At 35.3% G+C, this 22,687-nt stretch overlaps 1 protein-coding gene across 1 annotated transcript; it reads right to left on the bottom strand.

Moving 5' to 3' along the window:
• Positions 1-9,496: 9,496 nt before the first annotated feature.
• Positions 9,497-20,997, bottom strand: LOC134849393 (palmitoyltransferase ZDHHC3-like). The gene is made up of 6 exons (XM_063866506.1): positions 20,562-20,997; positions 19,961-20,148; positions 17,179-17,400; positions 13,218-13,308; positions 12,449-12,603; positions 9,497-10,121 (listed from the first exon to the last, which is right to left on the bottom strand). The coding sequence occupies exons 1-6, from the start codon at positions 20,935-20,937 to the stop codon at positions 9,924-9,926; spliced, it is 1,230 nt and encodes a 409-aa protein (XP_063722576.1). The 5' UTR covers positions 20,938-20,997; the 3' UTR covers positions 9,497-9,923.
• Between the last annotated feature and the right edge of the window lie 1,690 nt (positions 20,998-22,687).

Below are 22,687 nucleotides of genomic sequence, written 5' to 3'. Positions count from 1 at the left end.
CTTTCAAGATGGATTGGCTGATCAAGATTGATCGCTTTCAATAAAATAAATTCATATTAAAAAGTTTTCCATAGAAAAGCTCAACAATTAAGGAAAACAACTTCTCTTTTTAGTGGCAAACACTCCACTAAAAGTTCTCTTTTTAGTGGCAAACACTCCACTTCTATGCTCGGCAGACGAACATTTTCCGAAAAAATGCATGCATTATTAGCCAAAATTATGGTTCTGATCATCACAAGAGGTGAGAAATTTCATCTTCGGGTGTGTTGTAGTTTTCTTTTTTTTGTTTTCCAGGCAAAATCAGGTACCACAAAAAATTGGAATGAGTCTAGTGATATATCTTATTCAAGCACTTTCAGTTGTGATTCGACCGAGATTTAAACATGTTGAAAAAAGAGTAGCAAAACTTTCATCAAAGCAGTAAAAAAACTTAAATTTACCCCTGGTCAACTAGTTTTGAAGCCTCATTTAGCGCTTCCTAAGCAATAAAAAATCTAAAAATTTTAGAACAAGTTTTCGAAAAATTTTTCCGATTTAAACAAAATTTTTATTTGTTTTTCTTTTTGTCGGAGACAACTGTTGTCGATTATGCTAGATTACTAATTTCTTTGTTAGTTTTTTTTATAAATTAAAAACCAGATACTACCAAAAAAAAACAGCCACGATTTTCCACCAATCAGTTTTCCAGCCACGATTTTCCCTTCCCCCACACGGATTCGACCCTCTGCCAACCCAAAGAGCACCCTTTGTACCATTTTTTGGCTGAATGACTCCAAGAAAAGTTTAAAGATGCCTTCGGCGGCAATATATACTATCTATGAGGAAGCAGGGGGGGGGGGGTTGAGCGCCCGACGAAAAAACGCGATTTCAAGTCAAATTTTCCAAAAAAAAGCATAAAAACGCCTTTTTTGTCCTGTTATTTCAAAAATTTGGCTGTGTGGAGTGCTCGTAAAATCAATATAGCCCACCCGCTGCTCGCAAAAACCCTGGATTAGCCCCTGATCACAATCTCTTTTTTTGTTAAAGAAAAGATTGATGATTCTGTGATTGGACATTAAATTAGACCATTCGGAAAAATGTCTTTCATACAACTTTCAATAAAACTTACTATAAAGCTTGTTAAACTAACAAGTTAAGTTTAAATCACCTAGCTAACATCGAAACTCAAGACAAGAAACCAAGCAAGCTTCATCAAGCAGGAAACAGCAGTTTAACATCGACATGCAATCGCAGTACTTTTCTAACATTTATATATTAACCAAAACTTTTTAAAAGAAGCCTTGATCGAGATGATTAAGATAAAACTTGATTCACAACCACAAAGTTCAAAAATTGATGATTGTTGATGAAAAATTTTCGCCTGATCTATAAATTGTGAATTACCAGTCGTCTTTAAACTAAAAAATATGGTTTAAACTTAAAAATTGCATTACTCCTTTTCCGTCAAAGCAATTCAAATCATAAAACAGAAGTTAGTTCAAAATAAGTATTACCTGGCTCAGATTTATAATGAGAAAAAAAAACATTTTTCAAAATTTTAGAAATGAATCCTCCAAACCAAATGTCAGTTGCAAAATTCTTCAACAATTTATCTGCAATTATTTTATGAAATTTTTTTTTAATTTCATGGGATTCATGCCCTTGTCTACCGAGGCATTTTAGAGATCCGATTGAATGATTAGGATACTAAGACAACTTGCAAATTGAAACAACCTGAAAACAAATGTGATCAACGAGGACTCGCTGTCGCGTGCGAAATTATCTTCTGAACGAGATCATCACACTTTGGTGTGCTTTTAGTTCGTTCCATAAGCTGGCTAGGCTTTCTTGCGAGTACGGGTCTACTACCAGTGACTTATTGACTATTAGAAACTTGGCTAGCTTCAACCTATGCCCTTTGCTATTCTTTAACTCCTATTTCAAAATCAAAAGCTGTCGGTATGTCAAATCGGACTTGACTAGGTTCACCAAGTTTGCTGAAATGCGATAAGAATCGCGCAAACTTGAAGATAATCCTGCCATACGCTGCAAAAATTGCTCAGCCTGCTTCCATGGAACGAGCGAGAACCTATCAAAAGATTATGTGAACTAGCTCTGGAAACGTCAAAACTGTCCGTGGATTTGCAATAACTGCATAGAGCCCGAAGTTTCCTTTAAAGCAAAAATTTCATCAATAGAAACCAAAAAAGAGAAGAACGCCAATGAAACTATTTCAAAAAGCATAGAAACTAAGCTACCTGCGTTGAAAAGTGCAATCTCTGATCTGTAAAAACTGTTGAAAAACTGTTTTCTGAGTTTCCGCTATCTTATTGTGACACGCTTGTACGAGGACTGACATCCTGTAGAATCTAGAAGTAAGCAAGCAGAACATCCAACTAACAAACAATTCATTCCAATAAAACTCCTGAAACTGAATCTATTTTCAACAAAAGACTTGAGTCTGAATTGAGTGATGTCAATGAAAATTTTGTCCATGAAATTAGAAGCGAAAGGCATATCCAATCGGTCGAACAATTTGAAAAAATTGATATCAAAAACAAGGGAAACAGAAACTCAAAAGCTAGCAAAAATTCTAACTCAGTGATTATGCACCAAGTGTTTGCTAGGAGTTACCATCTTAAAAATTTCCAGATCCACGTTAATGTGAAAAAACTTTTCTCAAGGGAATCGAGAAACTGAAAAGCAAGGTCTGTCTACAAGAGGAACGACAAGAAAAATCAGATGTTCGAATTGAAAAAAAATTTCAATTTTTTATAAGAGCAATCAGGCAATAAAAAAAACATCAATCGACTAAAGAAACTGATTTAACTGCGTAGTTTGCACAAGAGACAATCTCTACTAACTTTACTTACTCGCCTGACTTCTAGCCTAAATTTTCTTATCGAAACTTGTTTATCTGATGAAATCGTAAGAACAGTGATCTTAAACAAACCTTTTTCTCACCGAAATTTTCTTATCTGATGAAATCGTGAGCTCAGTAACCTCAACAGCTTCAAGATGAAAATACCATGTAGTAGTGACAAAATTTTGGCTAAAACATAGTGGCACGCTTTTTGCCGCCTTTCCTGATATGCTCACTTCGCGTACAATTTTTCAATTCCCAAAAGCTTGGTTTCATCAGCATGTTTTCTTTATTGTAATTAATCTTGTCAGCATTTTATTTCATTTTATAAGCCAACAATTGTTCCAGATACTCAATGGATGCTTCAGCATATTGTGTAATTGTAATGAAGATTACTAGCGTGTAACGCACCTCTGTTGCTTCGATCTTTTGACAATTCATAAAAACTGCATAAATTGAAAACATAACCTGACACTATACCAGCACCCAATAACAGAGTTGATAATTTCAAAAAGTTTTTTTAAATAAGTTTTTTTAATTAAAAATTTGAAGAACCATGAAAAAACCATACCTCGGAAACCTACAAAACCTTTGGAGAAATTTGGAGTCAGATTTGCAACCACTGAGAGCACAAACCTCGTTGGGAATTTCATAGTTAACGTTTTTTTAACTCAAGTTTTCCGAAAAATATTGAAAATATGTTCCATCTTGGACACTTCAGGAGTCATAATTGGAGGAAAAAGTTTCAAATCCTGAAACTACCTTGACAGCACCCAAATACGGTAGGGAATTTCAACTTCCGTGAAGTTTGAAAACCTAAGTTTCAAGAAACATTTTGAGGAAATTATAAGAAACGACATATCTTAGAAACTAAAGAATTTGAGCATTAATATCTGGAGCCAGATTTTACAACGCCTGAGTGTACCCTGACAATAAAGTTGTCTCACTATTAATTTCGATATTTCAAATTTCGTCAAGTTTTTTACAAGTAAGTTCTTTGAAATTTTTCTCGGAAATTTAAGCATTTGGACGCAAGATTTGCAACCCGTGAGAATTCTCCGACAGCATTCAACAACAGGGTTCAAAGTTTCTTCAATTTTGAGAACTTTTGTAAATCTAAGTTTTCTGAAATTTTTGTAGAAAAATCATAATAAACGTCAAATCTCCGAAACTTCAATGATTTGAGTAGTCATATTTGGATGCAAAAATTGCAACCTCTGAAAAAAATTGACAGCGCTTTATTATAAAAATGAGCCTTTCAAACTTTGTGAAGTTTTTTAAATATCTTAGTTCTTAGAACAACCTAAACCTAAGTTCTTCGAAATGAATTTTTTTTTTAAAAAGACAAAAAACGTCAGTTCTTGGAAACTTCAAAAAGTTGTAGCAACCGCATTTGAACGCAAGCTTTGCTAATCTTGAGAGTAATCTCACAGTACCTAAAGACATGACTGGAAATTTGAAACTTAAAAAATCATAAACGTTATCTCAATAACTACAAAGAGTTGAGCAGTTATATTTGGAGGCAAAAATTGCAACTCCTGAAAAAACCCTGACAGCGCCCAATTATAATCTTGCTTTTTTGGAATCTAACTTAACTGGAAAATTTTGGGAAAAAATCATAAGAAAACGTCATATCTCGAAAACTACAAAAATTTGGGCCGTCATATTTTGAGGCAAGATTGGCAATACCTGAGAGTACCCGGACAACTCCCAACTATTGGGTTGCGAATAATTTTTTGTCAAAATTTCTTTTTGGAAATGTTTGAAAAAATCACATTAATCGTCGTATCTCGTTAACTTAAATGATTTGAGTATTCATAATTGGAGGCCAAATTCGCTAACCTTGAGGAAAACCTGACAGCATCACACTAATGAAATCCTTATTCAAAAACTAGTGAAACACAGAGGCGAAACGTAGCTTCGCACCACTTGCGATATGCCAAACATAATATTTTCCAAAATTTTTAAATTTGAAAAAACTAGGTGAACAAAAATTAAGGGCCCAGTTAAAGCTTGATGTACGTAATTGACTTTGAATGAAGTTTCTATTCTGATGCGGCACGAAAATTGAGATTACAACAATTCGACTTTGCCCAAAACCTTAGTTGTTTCTCTACTAAAATCAATTTTCCCAAGGAGATAACAATTCTTTTACAACAAATTAGGCATGCGGGTTCTACAGGAACAACTATCGCAACCGGTTCTTTCAATTGAACTTTTCGTCTCAAGTTTAATTGGGCAAATTTTAAGAAAATTCAAAACATTTCTAAAGAACGGTCAAAAGTATTAAGAAACTGTCAAAAGACTTTCTAAAGTCCATTTTTTCTGCAGAAAACAATTTGTGGCTACTTAAGCAGAGAAGATTCCCAAGACCGAGTTTGGCGATTGAACACAACCTGCTATTGCCACAGTAGTTATCGTGTAAAATCAAAAAAATTCCAAAAAAAAACTTTCAAAGTTCCACAGCTTGAAGGCCATAACTTTTCAAAATAAACTGCGCATAGCTAAGTTGAAAAATTTTCAACAATCTGTTTATATGATTAAACCAATGATGTCAGATTTCGCAGGATAGTTATCGAGAAACGTCAAAAAAACGGTCAATACATCAAAAATTTGACGATTCCAAGAATCATAGCTGTTTGTGTGAAAAAAAATGTGTGAAAGGCAGATTCATCATTCAGAAGGGACTCAGGCAATCTTTAATTTCAACTCAGCCCAAAATTTTACATTTGGAGGGTAGTTTTTGAGAAATGTCACAAACTTTCAAAAAAACGGTCACAAAATCAAAATTTTTACTTATCCTAGGGGCAAAAAATTTGCGCGGAATCAAAAAATTATGCGTAGTCGCATGAGCATATAATTTTCCCGGAGCCCACTCACAGAATTGAACCCAAAATTACGGGAATGGCAGGGTAGATTTCGCGAATATTCAAATAGTTCAAGATAACTGTCAAAAAATCGAACACTTGACTATTCCGATGTCCATAAAATTTGAGAGGGGTAGATTTGAGAAAACCGAAAAAGTCTGTGGGAGAATGTTTTGGATTTTTCTGTTTTCTCAAATCTACCCCTATAATTTTTCGATGGAAATTCCTTCGAAAAAGTCTGTGGGAGAATGTTTTGGATTTTTCTAAGGAAATAATTTTCCATAACATTAAAGAAACTTCAACAAACCGATTCGTAAACATACAACCAAATTGAAAAAGTGGAGGGGAGTGTTTAAATTGTCTTAATCTTGAAACGACCCAAAATTAGGTCTGTAGGCCGATAAAAAAATTATTTGGGCCGTTAAACTTTTATAGCTAAACAAAAAAAACAAAGGAAATGCGAAAGCAAGGAAAGTAAAAGTACAAATTATAGGAGTAAATCAAACACTCAAAGCAACCTTAAAGAAAAATGCGCGTAGCAACAAAAAACACTTCCAAGATGTGACAACTTAGCCGACAACAGATAAGCAGACAAATAAAAAATCGATCGCTTGAAAAAAAAAACAGGTGCGGATCAGATTCGAACCCAGGACATTTGTCGTCCCAGGCATATTCGTTATCTCCAGGCTAAGTTGGCCGGGAACGCATAGAAGTTGCAATTTATTATGTATCAAGACACAAGTGATTCTGTTAAACAAGTTGTTAACCCGAAAAAAAATCTGTATTCCTGTTTGAGAACGCTTGCTAATCCCAAGCGTAATAAACACGGAATTCAAACTGGAAAACCGAAAAAAATCTTAACCATTGCAATATACGAAACGTGGAAAAATTCTTTCGTTAAACATGCAAAAAGACAGACTTAAATTCAGTTTTCATTAATCAAAAATCTTGACTTTTCATATCCCTAGCACAGTTTTTAGCAAACGTTATCCAATAGTTTTCATACAAGCTCACCTAGATTGCAGAGTAAAAGCCGACATGGTTTTTCTCAAGCTTCAACTAATAAACCAAAGTCTAATGAACCCTTCAAACCTTTATTTCATTTAATTTCTGAAGTAGATGATAACAAATTGAACTTCTAGTCGGAAAAACCATGTTCTATTTTACATAACGGAGATAAAATTTTCAAGCTCCATATTGATAATCCTCTCAAACAATGCTTTTGCTAAATGTCCGAGACAAAAAGCGGCAAAAACATGGATTTTACAGTTTTTAAAGTGATCGAGGTAAAAGTATCTCGAGTTGAAAAGTGCAATTTAAATGAACTTCAAAAATCTGCTCAGCAAGAATAACTCGCCTCCTTCTGATATGCAATTAGATTTGGAAATAGCAACGACTGACATTTAAAAAGCAGAGCTTTTCAAAGTATTTCAGCTCAGTATTCGACTCGAAATCAATATCTCTGGTTGCTAGTATGAACAGAATGAGCAAAATCAGTTGGTACGAGGTTTGTCCGATTATATCAATTGATCGAGACTACTTGGAACAATCAGAAAACTCATGTGCGGCTGGGCCGGGCCTTTTACTAATTCAATGTGCAGATAATTCAGCTCCATTGATTTTTCAAAGCTGAAACAGTTCTTATCGAATGGCTATCTTACTGGAAGTCAGCATTCGTTAATGCTATACACAAAAGTGATTTCACTAGTAACACGACAAATCGGACAACATACTAATCAGCATCCTTTAATAAATCAGTACCCTTTCAGTCAGCATCCTTATTTATGTTTTAGGATTTGAAATTTCAAATTCTCGATATTTAAAACATTTCTCAAAACTTCAAGACAATCTGTCCAAATATTTGGCCTTGACATATGGAAAGATCTTAAGTTGATACTTATCCAGATTTTGGATTGAAACAAACTTCTACAATATTCATGATCTTCGCTGAAACATTGTCCTCAACGTCATTTGTTAACCATTGTCTCCTATCGTCATTTGTTCGGTGATTGCTTGTTCGATAAAAGATAGCCAGTTACTACGTAATTAGCACATAAAGCTCCGACCATAGTCGTATAAAACAGCTAAACGAAAAAACAAAGAATAGGCATAATCGATTATAAGCAAAACCTTTTTCAAACAGTTATTGAGACATAGTCTTCGAAAATCTCAAAAGAATTCTTTCCAACCCGTCTTTCAAGATATGATATTCCATTTGATTTTGAATGCCCACCATCTTTTGTCCTTTTAAAGATCAAAACAATTATATATAATTCTAGACAGTTAAGTTAAGTTTTAGCAACCATTCAAATTTTCCAAGAAAAACGGCAAAAAAAAGTTCAATGGATAAAAAGAAAAATCGACTTGAAGCTCGGCTAGGTCTACCATTCGATCTGCGACCTACTGCAACCAGGAGATTTTGAGTCTCACGCACTATCCACTCAGCCACGCAAGCTTAACAACTGACAAACACTAGTCACGAATAAAGCAGCTACATATGCTAATAAATTGCCAATGCAATTCAGCAACAGTGGCACCAAAAACAATTACTTAATTTTGCATGTAATAATTTGGATAATAACACACGGAAGGCATCCACACTAACTTTGCATGTAACAAATAGCAAAGCATAAAGCCATATTATGTATAAAATAAGCATTTCAAAAAATTGCGAGAAATATTGAATTAGAAAATTCCTAAAATCGAGTTTTCATTATTCCTATGTTATATGAAACAACTCACTTCTTTCGGTTCATTTAATGAATTGAAAATGCATCAACTAAGTTAACTTATTACTATTCGAATGCCAAAGCCCATGCTATGAAAAATCTATAAAGGTGCCCCAAAACTGGCACCAATATTTGCGACTGGTTCAGAAAAAAAAGAAGGTTCGTACTAATACACTCACTTCGCAAGTGTAAACAGGCAAAAAACGCTTTAAGACACATTTTGGAAAATGTTGACCAAGAAACCGCATTTTTTTGGCGCGCGCTCGCCTCTTAAAATTAGAAGATATTGGCTCCAATCGCACCTTTGAGAAAATTTTAGGGTCAGTTAAAAATGGCTATCTCAAAATAGTACAAAAGGGGGACCATTTGGTCGGCAGAGGGTCGAACGGCCGTCGAACGTGGTTTATGGAAAACAAGAGACAAGCGGAACATGCATGCACTCAGGAGAGTAGGTTACCTTTTTTGAAAATCGGTACGGTAGTTTTCAAAAAAATTGCGAAAAGTGCAAAAAAGTTCCAAAAAGTCACTAAACAAATGAACGTGGAAAACCAAATCCCATCCATTTTCACAATACCTGTTTTCATCAAACGGGAACAATAAACATATTCCAATAAATGCTGATAAACTCTAACAATAGCAAAACTGCCAACTTTAGTGAAACTAAAATATGCGAATTCGGTTGGATTCGCACTATGACACAAGCGTTCCCTTGAGTGTACAGCCACGCTGCACCAATTTTTATTAGAATGCTTATTTTGGAAAGTTGTGAGCAAAATATCACAACTTTGCGGTCACTCAAAACATTCTATGAGTTTATCTTCTGAATTGTTGAGCGCTTTTTTGTTCAGCCAATTGAGCCGAATGAATGACCTTTGTAGCTCGTTGCCGACATTCCCTGTTTCATGCAACTTCTAGATGCGCCAAAAAAATCGTCCGCACTTTCGAAGATCATACCCTGGACTGACAGTCATTATTTTTACATACCTTGAAAGCCTGTATGACTGCCGAGAAAAAACTGCTCTTTAGAAAACAAATTGTGAAAATTTACAAATTAAAAGTTTATAATTAAATTCAAAGCAACAAGGGAAAACAATAATAATTTGATATAATTTTTGCACATCTTATTTTTCTGCATTTTCTCGAAGTCATTTGCGTAATGAAACTGAACGAGATAACTTCACTAACAGTATTTGGTCTTTGTTTTTTTTCAGTTTGAGCAGTTGAGGACAAGGCTACTAACATTGTCTTGTCAAGACTTGGTTGGACTAATGATATATGTATTATCCACTGAAGGAAAAGCACTTTAGGTTGTTAAGGGCATAGCTGCTATTAGGATAGTTGATAAAACACAACAAATCTACACACTATTAGCGCTGTTTCCGCTATCTTTTTCAACCCACAGAGTTTGTATTTACACACTGATCGCTTGTCAGTTTATTGCCGTGGAGATAAGATGTGAACATCATTTTAGAAGATACTACTGGGCTATACGTTGTAGAGGGGCGAGTACTTGTAGCTGGATTTGGCGTTGCCCAAGCCCCCGTTGTTTCGGTAGAAGTGTGATGATGTGTGGAAGGGACTGAACCAGCGGTAGCTGAAGTGATCTCCAAACACATTGCGAAGCCCCTTCATACCAGAACTCTTCTCCCAAGTCGCGTCTTCTCTCTTCAGCTGTTCTATTCCCTACATTCACGCAAAAAAACATCTAAATGTTCCTTTTACAAAGAAATTAACGCCAAACGGAACGCTTTTACAGTAAAACTTTAGAGTGCGACTCAGTATTAGAAAAGTTGTGGCTTTTGTCAACGCATAATAACGCACTCCAAAACAAAAGCATATATTAAGCTCATAATCTATACTATTGTAGAAAAAAAACACAACGGAATTTGAGCAAGAAACAGTGGTTGCTATGTATGCAGTACAGATTGTTCTCAGCAAAAATACCTTCGTGGTCGGAAAAATACGGGGTCTTAAGCAAACAACCCGAAATCAAGATTTTTATATATTGATCTGAAATTTCTACTTTCGAAACTCTACTTTCGAAACTAGAAATCATTTTTCGTCACATTAACCTTTTTAACGTTCGATAGTGGAAATTGCCTTCCTTTCGACAGGATATGAACTGAACTTAAAAAGAAATCGAAGGTCATACTGCGAAATAAATATAAGCCTAAACAATTTTGAAGATTTTAACTGAAAAAAAAAATCATCGCGACCAATAAAACAGTTTGAACTTCGTTCATCGACTCTTAAAAAGTTATACATATAGGCGAAGCTGAGCTTCGCAAACACTTGCAAGAACACAACAAAAAAGCAGCTCTGTAAATTAGAAATCAGCCTCGAAATAGTAAAAAAAAATCGGCTACGTTTCGGATTCGATCTGCGACCTAGAAATTATGAGTCTCACGCACTAACCACTCACCCATAAATGCTTAATAAATCACAAACACCAGCCAAAAATAAAGCAGAGGACAGATGCTATGAAACTTTCAATGCTACAGGTCGTGATTATAGCAAAAGTGTCACCAAATAAGTGAACACTTTTTATTTGCGAGTTAGGTTGGAAAACGAAGGTCCGCACTAATTCTCTAGGCTCTCAATCTCGCTAGTGTAAACTTAGCCAGCTGACAAATGGAAAAGAGTAATGAAAGCAAATAAACGGAAAGAAAAACACCGACTATAATGAAAAAATCTCAAACTTGTAATTTCAACAAAAAATTCCCTTTAAGCTCTTTGAATTTCTAGAAAAAATTATAATTGGCGCTTTTTTGATAACATTAACCCAACCTGAGAAGGTTGGATCAAATTAAAATCAACCTGCGAAACTAGAAACGGTTCCCGTTTTTTTGCGCCATTTCCACGTTATACGCCAGTTTCTTGCTATTTACGGAACTTTCAGCAGATGAATTACATTGAATTCAAAAAGTGCATGTAAACCCAAGTGCATTCATAAATAAATTAATAAGTATGAATGCATATCTGTAGTTATCAGAGCAATTTAAAAGTTTTTTCGAAAAAAAAATAACCAAGACCTATAAAAGAGTCTTCACTTCGTTCATTACTCTTAACCATGGAGAATTAACAAAAAAGTAGTCTTTATGTCGACAAACTTTCTGTTGACAGAATTTATGTCTCAAGGTTCCTTGTAAACTCAAACACAGGCGAAGTTGCAAATGCCAAAAACACCGCCAACTAACAGTTGGAAAAGAGCAATGAACGCAAGGAAACTGAAAAAAAAAACGAACCTGTTTTTTCAAGAGCCTTCAACTTTTGAATTTCAAAGAAAAAAATAGATGACCTTAAAGCTCTTTGAATTGGTAGAACTCTTTATGATGGACATTTTCCTGTTAAAGTTAACCCAATTTGAGAAAACTGGATTAAGACGTAATACTTTTATTTCACTGGGAAATCTGATATTAATTTTCATTTTAGAAATCAGAAGTCGATCACGTTCTCCTGGATTTACACTTTTGATGTTCAATAGTGGCGTTTGCCTTCCTTTAAACAATGAAAATGCACTGAGCTTAACAAGAAACCACAAGTAAAACCCCAAAAAAAATAAAATTGAGCGTGAACAAATAGGACTTTTTCCTGAAAATGAAAAAAAAAACACCAAAAACCAATGTAAGAGTATTCGCAACGCTCATGATCCCCCAAACTAAACAAAAATCAGGTTGTGCGCTCAGGTATGTATGCATAAATGCATTAATATGCATGAATGCACATCTGTAATTAAAAAACAAAAAAAAATCAGCAAGACCTATATAAGAGTACTCACTACGTTCATTACTCATAAGCAAGCGAGAAAATTGCATAAGTAGCTATTAAAAGTGAAAAGGGTAAAAGCAAAATATTCTTGATTTTTCAGGCATGTGAATACTTTTGACATTTGTTGCCCATGGCATTAGGAAATCCCCCAGATAAAGAATCAGAACAAAATTAACAGAGTTAACTTTTTCATTTATTGTGTACGTTAAATTTTTTTGAAGTGAACTCTCTATTGAGCTTACGGTTGAGTCGTCGATAATGTTTGAAGTCTGGGTGCAGAACATGATGAGGGTGAAAAGGAAAAAGAGGATGGCCTCCACTGCAGTCAGCGCCAACAGCACAGTAGTAACAGCAGGAGAAAATCCACTTGGACATGTCTCGTGGAATATCTTACGCTCTACACAGTAAAAATCAACATGTACGCATTCATGCAGAAACTGATGATAAAGTTTCCGCTAAGTTGTTTGTCCTTTCCCTTGCTACTATCAACCATGCGGAGTCGAACGTTTGATATATTTGAGAAAGATAAGAATCGTGGAAGCGCTATTAAACGTGGAAGCGCTATTTAACCAAAATTTTAAAGTGGAAACGCTATGTAACCATTGCACTGCTTTGAGACGTCCTCTTGTTTATCGAATATCTTTGTAAGCAGTAGATTATCTATAGGGTAGCTACTGGACAAAAATACCAGGACGAAATTTTGAAAAAGTTAAGTCCCGGACTGAAAAATTAGTATTATAAATTTTGTCGTTCTTAAATGTTTAGGTTCAGCTATCATATATGTTGGTGCAATTAATTAGTTAACTGATCAATGAAATAGTTAGTTACTTAGGAGTAGGGCCCTTCTTCTTCTCCCCCCCCCCCCCTCCCCCTGCGAGTTTTTACATGAAGAACTTTGACTCACAATGCCGGATGGTTGAGAAATTGACATACGAACTATTAGGCTATTCCAAACATTTGGGTGGGGGAAACGGAAACAGAAAAATAGCCAGAAGGATGAGGTGTTCTTACTGTCTTTGTCGCCCCAGTCAGCCAGGACGCAGCTGTAGAATGTGAAGATACACAACACTCCTCCGTGCAGTGACAAGGCAGCTATGTAGAACTAAAAAATACACAATACAATTATCATCGGTTATACAGTATGAATTCAAATAGCCAGTAAGAAAAGAAAACTGTACTTTTCGTAGAATAGAAAACCACTTTCCCATTATATCCTCCAGTAAATTATAGTCCCTTGAAAAAAGTCACAGCGTTGAAGGCTATAAATTGTTTGTTAATAAGGTGTGGGAGCCACGAAAACCATATTAAGGAAAATTGTCACCCAGAGAATATGTGGCGCTTCGAGCCAAGTGATTTTTCATCACGAACATAGCATGGCAGGCTAGCCAGAGAACTAGATCAACCAAAACGATCCACTGATTCTTTCGAATGAAGACCCTTTCAAGATAAATATGTCGAAAAGAACATTTACCAGCCTTGAATTAGCATTGCAAGAATTTACGCAGCGACAATTAAGTCGTTAAAACTTGATAATACGCCCATTAAACTGAAAAATTGTTGTCATAAAAAAGTACCTACCTTACTAAAAAAAAATTGTCATTTAAAAAAGTTAAAACTTAATGTTTAAGTACTGTCCTGAGTAAATCACAACGGATTAATTTCTATTTTCTCCCTTCAAAAGCCGCAAAATAAGCTGACTAAGCCAATAAAACAAACTGCGACTACTTAAAAGCAGATTTTAGCTTGAAGCAACCCAGATTTTAGTGATAATCCCACTGGGATGCAAACCATCTACCTCAAACTATTTCAAACTATCAACTATCTGGGAGAACAAGTCTTATATGTATTTTATTTGCCATTTGCACGCCTTATCAGACTACAAATTGGACCCAATAATTAGGCAATTTTAAACGGGAAACCTTCATGTGCCAATTCTGCGAATAAAGCTTCAAGCAATCAAAAAACTACCAATTTCAATACATTTGCCTTCGCAGGTGTAAACACCGCGAACAGAGAGTAGGAAAAGTCTAAAAGAACTCATTCCCGATCTTCAATTGATATCATTTTCATGGATTTAGAAAATACAACTTTACTCAACATAGATCGCATCTAAATAGCATCAAGATAATAAATTTAGATCAATTAACATAGCCAAGAGACTTTAAAAAATCTCAACTTTTGAATTTCAAAGAAAAGAACAGACAACCGTAAATCTCTTCTACTTTCTAGAATAATTTATGATTGACACTTTTTTAAACATTAGCCAACTGAGTTGGAAAAGTAATGAACGCAATGAAAGTGAAACAAGACTTTTTGAATTTCTAAGAAAATAGACGGCCTTAAAGCTCTTTAGATTTGTAGAACAATGTATGATGAACTTTTTTGTCAAAATTAAACCAATTTGCTAAAACTGGATCAAAAGGCAAAACTTTTATTTAACTGGGTTATCTGATAATTAATTTCCATTTTCGACATTAGAAGTCGATCACGTTTTTCGTGACCTTTACAATTTTGCTGTCCAATAGTAGAGTTTTCCTTCCTTTTTAACAATAGAAAAGCACTGAACTTAAAAAGAAATCACAAGTCAAACCGCGAAAAATCAAAATTCAGCGTGAACAAAATTCAAGACTTTTTCATAAGAAAAAACAAACAAAAAAATCAGCAAGACCTATACAAGAGTCTTCACTACGTTCATTACTCTTAATAAAAATAGGCCAATTTGAGACAAGTGAATATATAGAAAAACTTTTTATTTCGCAGGGAAACCTGATGACTAAATTCCTTTTTTGAAATTAGAAGTCAAATTCGTTTTTCGTGACGTTTACACTTTCACTATTCGATAGTGGAGTTGGTCTCCCTTCCAACGAAAACATGAACTGAACTAAAAAAGATATCAAGTCAAAACACAAAAAAGTAAAATTTGAGCCTAACAAATTTCACGACTTTTCCTGAAAAAAAAGGCAAAAAGAATCATCGCGACCTATATAAGAGTCTGGACTACGTTCATCGACTCTCAAACATTTTCGCCAGTAAAAAAGAACAAATCCAACAGACAGTTGGGAAAAAGTAAGTGAACGTAAAGAGGCAGAAAAACATGGACTTTTTTCCAAATTCAACTTTCGATTTTGAAGTCAAAAATATTCTGCCTTAATGCTCTTTGAATTTGAGAGAAGAAGATCAATAGGTAAAGTTTTTTATTCCGCTGCGATATCTGAAAATTAAAATCCATTTTTGAAACTAGAAATCGATCACATTTTTCGTGACATTTAACTTTTTGCTGTGCGATAGTGGAGCTTGTCTTCCGTTTACCGCGGGAAAAATTTCAACGAAAAATCAAAACTGAGCATGAACAATGTTAAGACTTTTCCTGAAAAAAAAACTCATCATGAACTATATAAGAGTCCGCACTGCGTTTATCGACTCAGAATATAAAAGTAGTGCGGACTCTTAATAATTAAATCAGAATATAACTAAGCAAACGAAAATTAAAGACAAATACAATAAACATTTTTTGTGCGATGAAAAAGTTATTTTTAAAAGAAATTGCAATCCCTTTGTGTAAAAATGGCTTTTCCTTCTTTCTGAAAAGCAAAAATCTATTGATAAGAAAGGGCTACTACAACAGCTACTACAATGGGCAAAAAGCAAGATAATTGCAAGAAAGGCAAGCCAGCAGAAAAAAAGCGAGATAAGAGCTACTAGGTGGAACAAATTTTCAAGCATGTCGAGGTGGAACAAATTTTCAAGCATGTCGAATTAACCATAAATAGAAAAATTTCAAATTCTTGTCTCGAATGATGTAAATTGAGGAAAACAGTATTAGCTGCACAATCGCCTGCATTAAAATTTTTCCAAAGGCGCGTTTGGTGCCAATCTATACTAATTTTGAGGGGGGGGGGGGGGGGGGCGTCGAAAAAACGTGATTTTTTGGTCAAATTTTTTCCAAAAAGTGCCTAAAAACGCGGCGCAGAAAGTTTGGCCAAAACAGCGACTAACACAGTGCTTAGGCAGAGCTCGAAAAATCAATTCGGTCGACCCAAAAAAAAGGTCGAAAAATTTTTCGAATTTTTTTTGAAAATCTGACCGCCCCCCTCGAGAAAAACCTAGATCCGCCTCTGCCGGAAACACACAAAAAAAATTTTTCCAATGAAAGCCGATATCATATAAGCCATATAATCCAAAACAAGCTTTTTAGCAAAAAAAAAAAACAAGAAGGGAAATTGGACAACGATTTACAAAAAAGTTTTTAAAAAATCAACAACACTTAAATTTACAATTCCCAACATAAATTTGCTTGTTGCATACAGCAGTTTGGTAGATTAACAAATATTATAAAAAATCAACAACACTTTCATTTACAATAAAATTGCTTGCAGCAGAAAATTCCGTGATGTGACAACTAAGACCCAAAACATAGACAGACAAACGATAGGTCAATGATGGGTCGGCAATTTTTTTGAAACGGGAACTTTTCAGTTTTAGAAAAAGTCCTGCAGGATTCCAACCAATCCAGGACCTTGGGCATCCTAGGTGCGATGATTACCTCTAGGCTAAGTGCAAGAGAAGCTAAAAAGTTTGAATTGTTATTAATCAAGCAATCAAATCACTCAAGTGATTTTGCTAAACAAGTTGTTAACCTGAAAAAGATACATTCTGACTCGATAATGCTTTCTCGTCGCAAGCCTTATTATTTATGTCAAAAGAAAAATTCAAATCTGTTACCCTTGATGAAGCACGAGCAAAAATGGTAAAAGGAGCTTTAAAATTGAAAGAACATACATAAATATAAAATCAGCTCTAAAGAGCAGAGATTTCGCCAACAAGAATATTCAAACCGCGGACCTACATATGATGCAGTATTCGTTTTCTGACTGAGTTAATTGTTCTAGCTAGTAGTTAGGTTGAGACAAATTAACTTGAGTAGGGGACGCAGAAAAAAAGTTTGCTTGTCCGCAGAAAGAGGCCAACTTACGGTGAAGAGGACAAAATACTTCTGGTTGTCCTCTCCGACGCAGTTGTTTATCCAGGGACAGTGGTGGTCCATTTTGCGCACGCAGCGTCTGCACACGGAACAATGGTGAGCCCTGGGGGGCTTGAGACTATCGCATTTGGTGCACTTGTAGGCCGCCTCACCGGGCTGCAAGTTTAACGCGTCTATGTTCTCCTTCGTCGCAGTCCCCAATTGCAGGGTGCCCTGCAATCGAATGAATAATTAGTTACAAACTTACAGTCCATCTCAATAAAATGTTGATTATGCTTCAAGCCTTCTCGTTCAAATTCGATGTTCCAGGCCTTTCAATGGTCAATGACGCCCAAGTGCTTTCGCTATAAGCACGAAAAATATTCATGTCCCAAAAAGATCTAAAAAATAATCGATATTTTGGCAAAACGGACCAAAAATATCATATTAAAACAAAGACAAAGCGAAGCTTCAAACCACGATACAACACAAAAATAGCATGTCAAACAAAAAAATTGATTCATCAAAATTGTCAAATCTTTGTCTTGATTTTGTCTCAAGTAAAGTTCCTTCAAAAAAAACATGCCGGATAAGACAATTGAATGCTAATTTAGAATCCGAAAAAAACTTACAGAAGGGAACAAAGCCGACATTACATGAGCAGACATGTTGAGCCAAAATTGTTTTTTTAAAAAAGAAATTTCTTAAAAGAGGCCGCTAGTTCAGTATAAAAAAAACCAAATAAAGGGGGGAAAAACAGGCAAGAATGAAAAACTGATATACTGAAATCGGAGATCGTAAAATTACTACCAAAATGAAGACAAATTTCGAATAGAACGGGCATTAAAAAGCACACATGCCCACAATTTGTCTGCTAGTTGACGAAAAAACAGGATGGAAATGACCACCACTTTGAATCATTATGCGAACAAAATTATTTACGAGAAAAAACTCTTCACAGATGCTAAGCAAAGCTTCGCGCCCTTTCCGATACAAGACTGAATGACTTTCACTACTTGAAGATGAACCGACAAATCGAAAAACCAAAAAAAAACTTTATAAGTTCCAGTAAACAAATTCTTGGAACTCAATAACCCGCACCTTTAGATTATAAACAAACAGAAGTGAAGCAAAGCGTCACTCTGCTTGACATTTAACACATACATAGCATGCCAAAATAATCAAATGAAATGGATGAAATCCTCACAAAAAAATTTGAAAAGATTTCCATTATTTATCTTAAATTTCTTTCAAGAAAATATACAAAAAAACTAAAAACAAAGCCAAAAGACAATTGGAAAAGAGTCAATGAGCGCTAGGGAAAAAAATACTGACTTGTTTTTTAAAAACCTCTAAATTCGAATTTAAAAAACGATCAGGGCCTATATAAGAGTCTGAACTGCGTTTTAAATCAGCGGTTAAAAAATTTACCATCTGATCATTCTATGAATTAAGTTAGTTACGGGAAAATTGTCAAGTACCCGGTTTCAATACCCCTTGCTTATCTCAAAAGTAATTATCTGATTGCAACAGCCTTCTTATAACTAATTGATTGGATATATTCAAATAACAAACTTCTCCGAAAAGTAGATACAAAAAGATTAACAAATTAGTTTTTTTTTGTTCTGAATAAAGCACTTAAAAATGTACACAATTCTACTGGAGTAGAATAAACGTTTCAAGGCTGAACTCGAATTATAAAAATAAGACTATTAAAGATCTGCCCGTTCGCTGGCATTATTTGCTCGAAATTAGACTAAAAATTAAAACTCAAACCGATTTTTCTCGACACCGAAAAAATTAAGAGCCATTCGAACGACGTCTGAAAATGAAGGGGGACTGAAACTGATATCACTCAACCCATTCTGATGATAATTTGAGATACCTGATGTTGCGTGAAAGGCGGAAAACGAATTTACAATGGATTTTTAACTTGTTCATATTTTTGTAAGCAAAATTGAAAAAAAAACTTCTTGCGATACAACTTACATCAACAAAACATTATACGTTTGCCATTAGAGGTTCATAAAAAGCGTTATATAGGCATTGTTAATCATTGACTGTCTTGAAACAACACAAACGTAAAAAAAATATATTCCGACTTCCAAACTACACAGAATCAGTTGACTGAAGCGATCTAACGTAGACTGAAGCCACAAAATCAAATAAAAAGAAATAAATTTATTCCACATCAGAGTTGATGAATTTGCAAACATCAGAAAAGCTTTCAATTATTTTGAATATAGTTTAAATCAGAAGACAAGCTTATGATTTGAGAATTTGAGGCCGGTGAAAAACCGTCAGATATTATAGCTTGCATTTGAAAAAAAAAACGGAAATCGAGTCGACGAAAATAAGGACGAAATCCTTAAATGCGATGATACACTTTAGTTGAAAAAAAACTCACTACCTCAAATCTAGCTACTAGTAGTCGCAATATAATTGTCCAGAAACTGAGCCTGTCAGCCCGCAAGTGACTCCGGACGTCTTTCCTACAAATTTATGAGAAAGTTATTTATAGAAAAAGTTCCCGCTTACGAGACACTTGCTCTCGAAAGAGTAGAAAAAAATTTAAAAGGCCAGAAAATAGTGCGAATTGACTGTTCTTAAAGCGTAACAGTCAATAAGAATGGGTGAACCCGTCGTGTCCGAAGTACCGAATTAAAAAAAATGACATATCATATACCTATCAGGTTCTAGTATCAACTAGTCTTGGACAATTTCGATGAAATTCTACCTTTCGGATCTAACCACGAAAAAACTCCTTATTTATTATGATTGATTGTTTACTTACCGGGTCTGTGCACATGGCTTTAATGTGCGAGGCGTAGGCCATGAAAACGAGGAAGTTGAAGAGGAAAAAGTTGAGGACGTCGTAGAATGTGTTGTGTGTGAAGGGGGAGAGCATGATGGCATTGACCGAGAACAGGCCATACAGCAGCAGCAGATATGTGAAAACTGCACACGTCAGCCCACAGCAGTCTAAACAACAACCCCAACACACAAAATACAAGAATTCCACCACAGGTGAGCGGTGGTGAAGTAGTTACGTCTCCACCTCTCAATCGAAAGTCGGATGTTCGAGGACCACCATGATCCGTGCTCGTTGCTGGAGGGTGAGGCAACATTACCCGTCCCAGAAAAACAACCAAAAATACTGCATGTAGTTCTTAAGCAGGGGCACAACAGCGGTTCGCCGTGAAGAGCTGTACAGCTCGTATGTTGGTCCTTTCCCTTGAGGATAAATGGTCTTAATGCCCTTATATGTGAACTTTTAGTGACATCGCTCAGAAAAACAAAAAAATTATGCAGTTTAACATATGTTTAAATCATCGAGGTATGGATGATCCTCTATGATTCTTAGACTTGAAAGTTAATTCATAGGCTATATTTACCAGCTATAAGCCAGAAGGTGACACCTTGTACAGTTTTCATGTGGTGTCCCGGTTTGTACATTTTCTTTGGCGGTGACCGAGGCGGCTGCACTTTGACTTCGTCCAGACCTCCCCATGAAGACGCAGCACTTGCAGCCGAGGAGGAAGACGAAGACGCCGAATCGGCTCCATTGTTTCTCCCAATTCCTCCTCCGCCGTTAGAGCCCATTTGTGGTTTTAAGGAGGAGGGAGGCGATAGGTCAACGTTCTCCATACTCTGCTGGATATGTGCAGCGGAGGCTGGTTGGGAAGCCGATTGGTTCCAGCTCCAAGTATCCACTCGATCTCGCTGGTCCTGGTGGGATAGGTAGTGCTCTAATTTGTCTTTTTGTTGCATCAAGCACCAACCGAACTAACTTGTCGCAGCAGTCTGGACTAATAGTTCCCGAGCAACATATGATCTGAAAAGAGCTCCGACATTAACTTAACTTATTAACGTTCCCATGAAGGCGTCATTGTATTACTAACAAGCTCAGGAGTGCACATCAGCTGCAGCTGCCTCTCGTTATTGGCTATAAAATACGAACGCGAATTAATACTCAACACAGAGGCGAAGACGAGCTTGGCACCACTTGAGATGCAGCAACTTGTATTATAAAAAACTGACAAAAAAATCAAGATAATTGTCGCGCATCGCCAAATTTTTTGAAGACAAATATTTTTTAGGAGAGAGGAAAGGGGTCGCTATTAAGAACTTCACGCGCTGCTTAATTAAGATTAATTAAAACAAAATTAGACGAAAATCAAATTAAGTCTGAAAACCAAATTTCTGACCAATTTTTGCCCAAATAGGATAAAATTTAAACCCGTTTTTCTCGACAATTAGACAATTATAACTTTTATCGAATCCAAAAAAAACACGACCAAAGGGCTCAAGTATAAAAACAAACTTGACCCTAACAAGCTTTCTTTCAGGTAATAAAAGTTGCACTAAGGCGGGCGAGCAAACAATTTAAAAAAACTCACAAACCAACAAAAACCAACCAATACACCGAGTAAGAAATCAGCACAATTTTAACTTTGTAGGAGCCGCGAAATAAGGCAGAGAAAAGGGGAAAATCTGACTCCTGAACAGATAAAATTGGAGTTTGTTTTTTCCAAAACCTTTCGAAATCTGATTTTTTTATATTTTCGAGAAAAACGCACATACAATGAGATAAGAACTAAATAAGACAAGTTAGCAAGAACACCCCGTTATTCTGAAAAATTATAGCCAATTTCCAATTTTCCATTTCGAAAATTTAAAACTTCAATCAGACAAAACCCAAAAAAAATAGAAAAATCATATTAAAAAGAACAGTGAAACATACAGAATAATGCACACCATCGAAAAATTCTACAAAAAACTATGCACTCGAAAACGAAATGCGAATAATAACAGGGAAAAAAACATAAGAGAAAAACTGAAACAAAACTGAAGACGATGAAATTATGCTATTCTAAGATCTAAATGCAGCCATAGAGGAACATAACACATACGCATTATTAAAAAATTGCAAAATTAACTAAAGCTGACATTTCTAAACAAAAAAACTATTACGTCAAAAAATGCACACGAACTAAGAAATTGAATACTTGCAGCAAAAGTATATAAAATAACAGTCGGCTTGACCAGAGGAAAAATGTTTCGACAAAGGTAACTTTTTGTTCCGACCATTGAAAATGGTGAGGAACTTTGTATTCGGGTGTTTTAGTTTTTTTTCTTTTTGTTTTCAGCGCACAATCAGCTTCTACAAATAATCATCGGACTGATTTGAGTGATATATCATATTAAAGCCCTTTCAGTCGTGATTTGAACGACATTAAAAAATTTCAAAAACGTTAGTCCAGTGTCGAGAAAAACCGGTTTGAAATTTTTGACTTTACGTCTTATTTCGAGCGAGTGAGCAGGCTTACATTAGCATATTTAATATGTAAGCTTAAATTAAGCCTTAAAAATTAAGTTTTAATGAATTGAAGTTAGTTTTTGTAGTTTTAAACTTCATCTTAGGAATCAAAAACTTCAAAAATTTGGGAATTTTTTATTTTTTTATTTGTCTTGAAAAATTGTTTTCCAATTTGCATATTTTACAATGACTGACGAAAAT

This window comes from Symsagittifera roscoffensis, chromosome 1 (assembly GCF_963678635.1).
Source record: "Symsagittifera roscoffensis chromosome 1, txSymRosc1.1, whole genome shotgun sequence".
NCBI lineage: Eukaryota > Metazoa > Xenacoelomorpha > Acoela > Convolutidae > Symsagittifera > Symsagittifera roscoffensis.
This window is presented reverse-complemented; position numbering and strand designations above follow the sequence as displayed.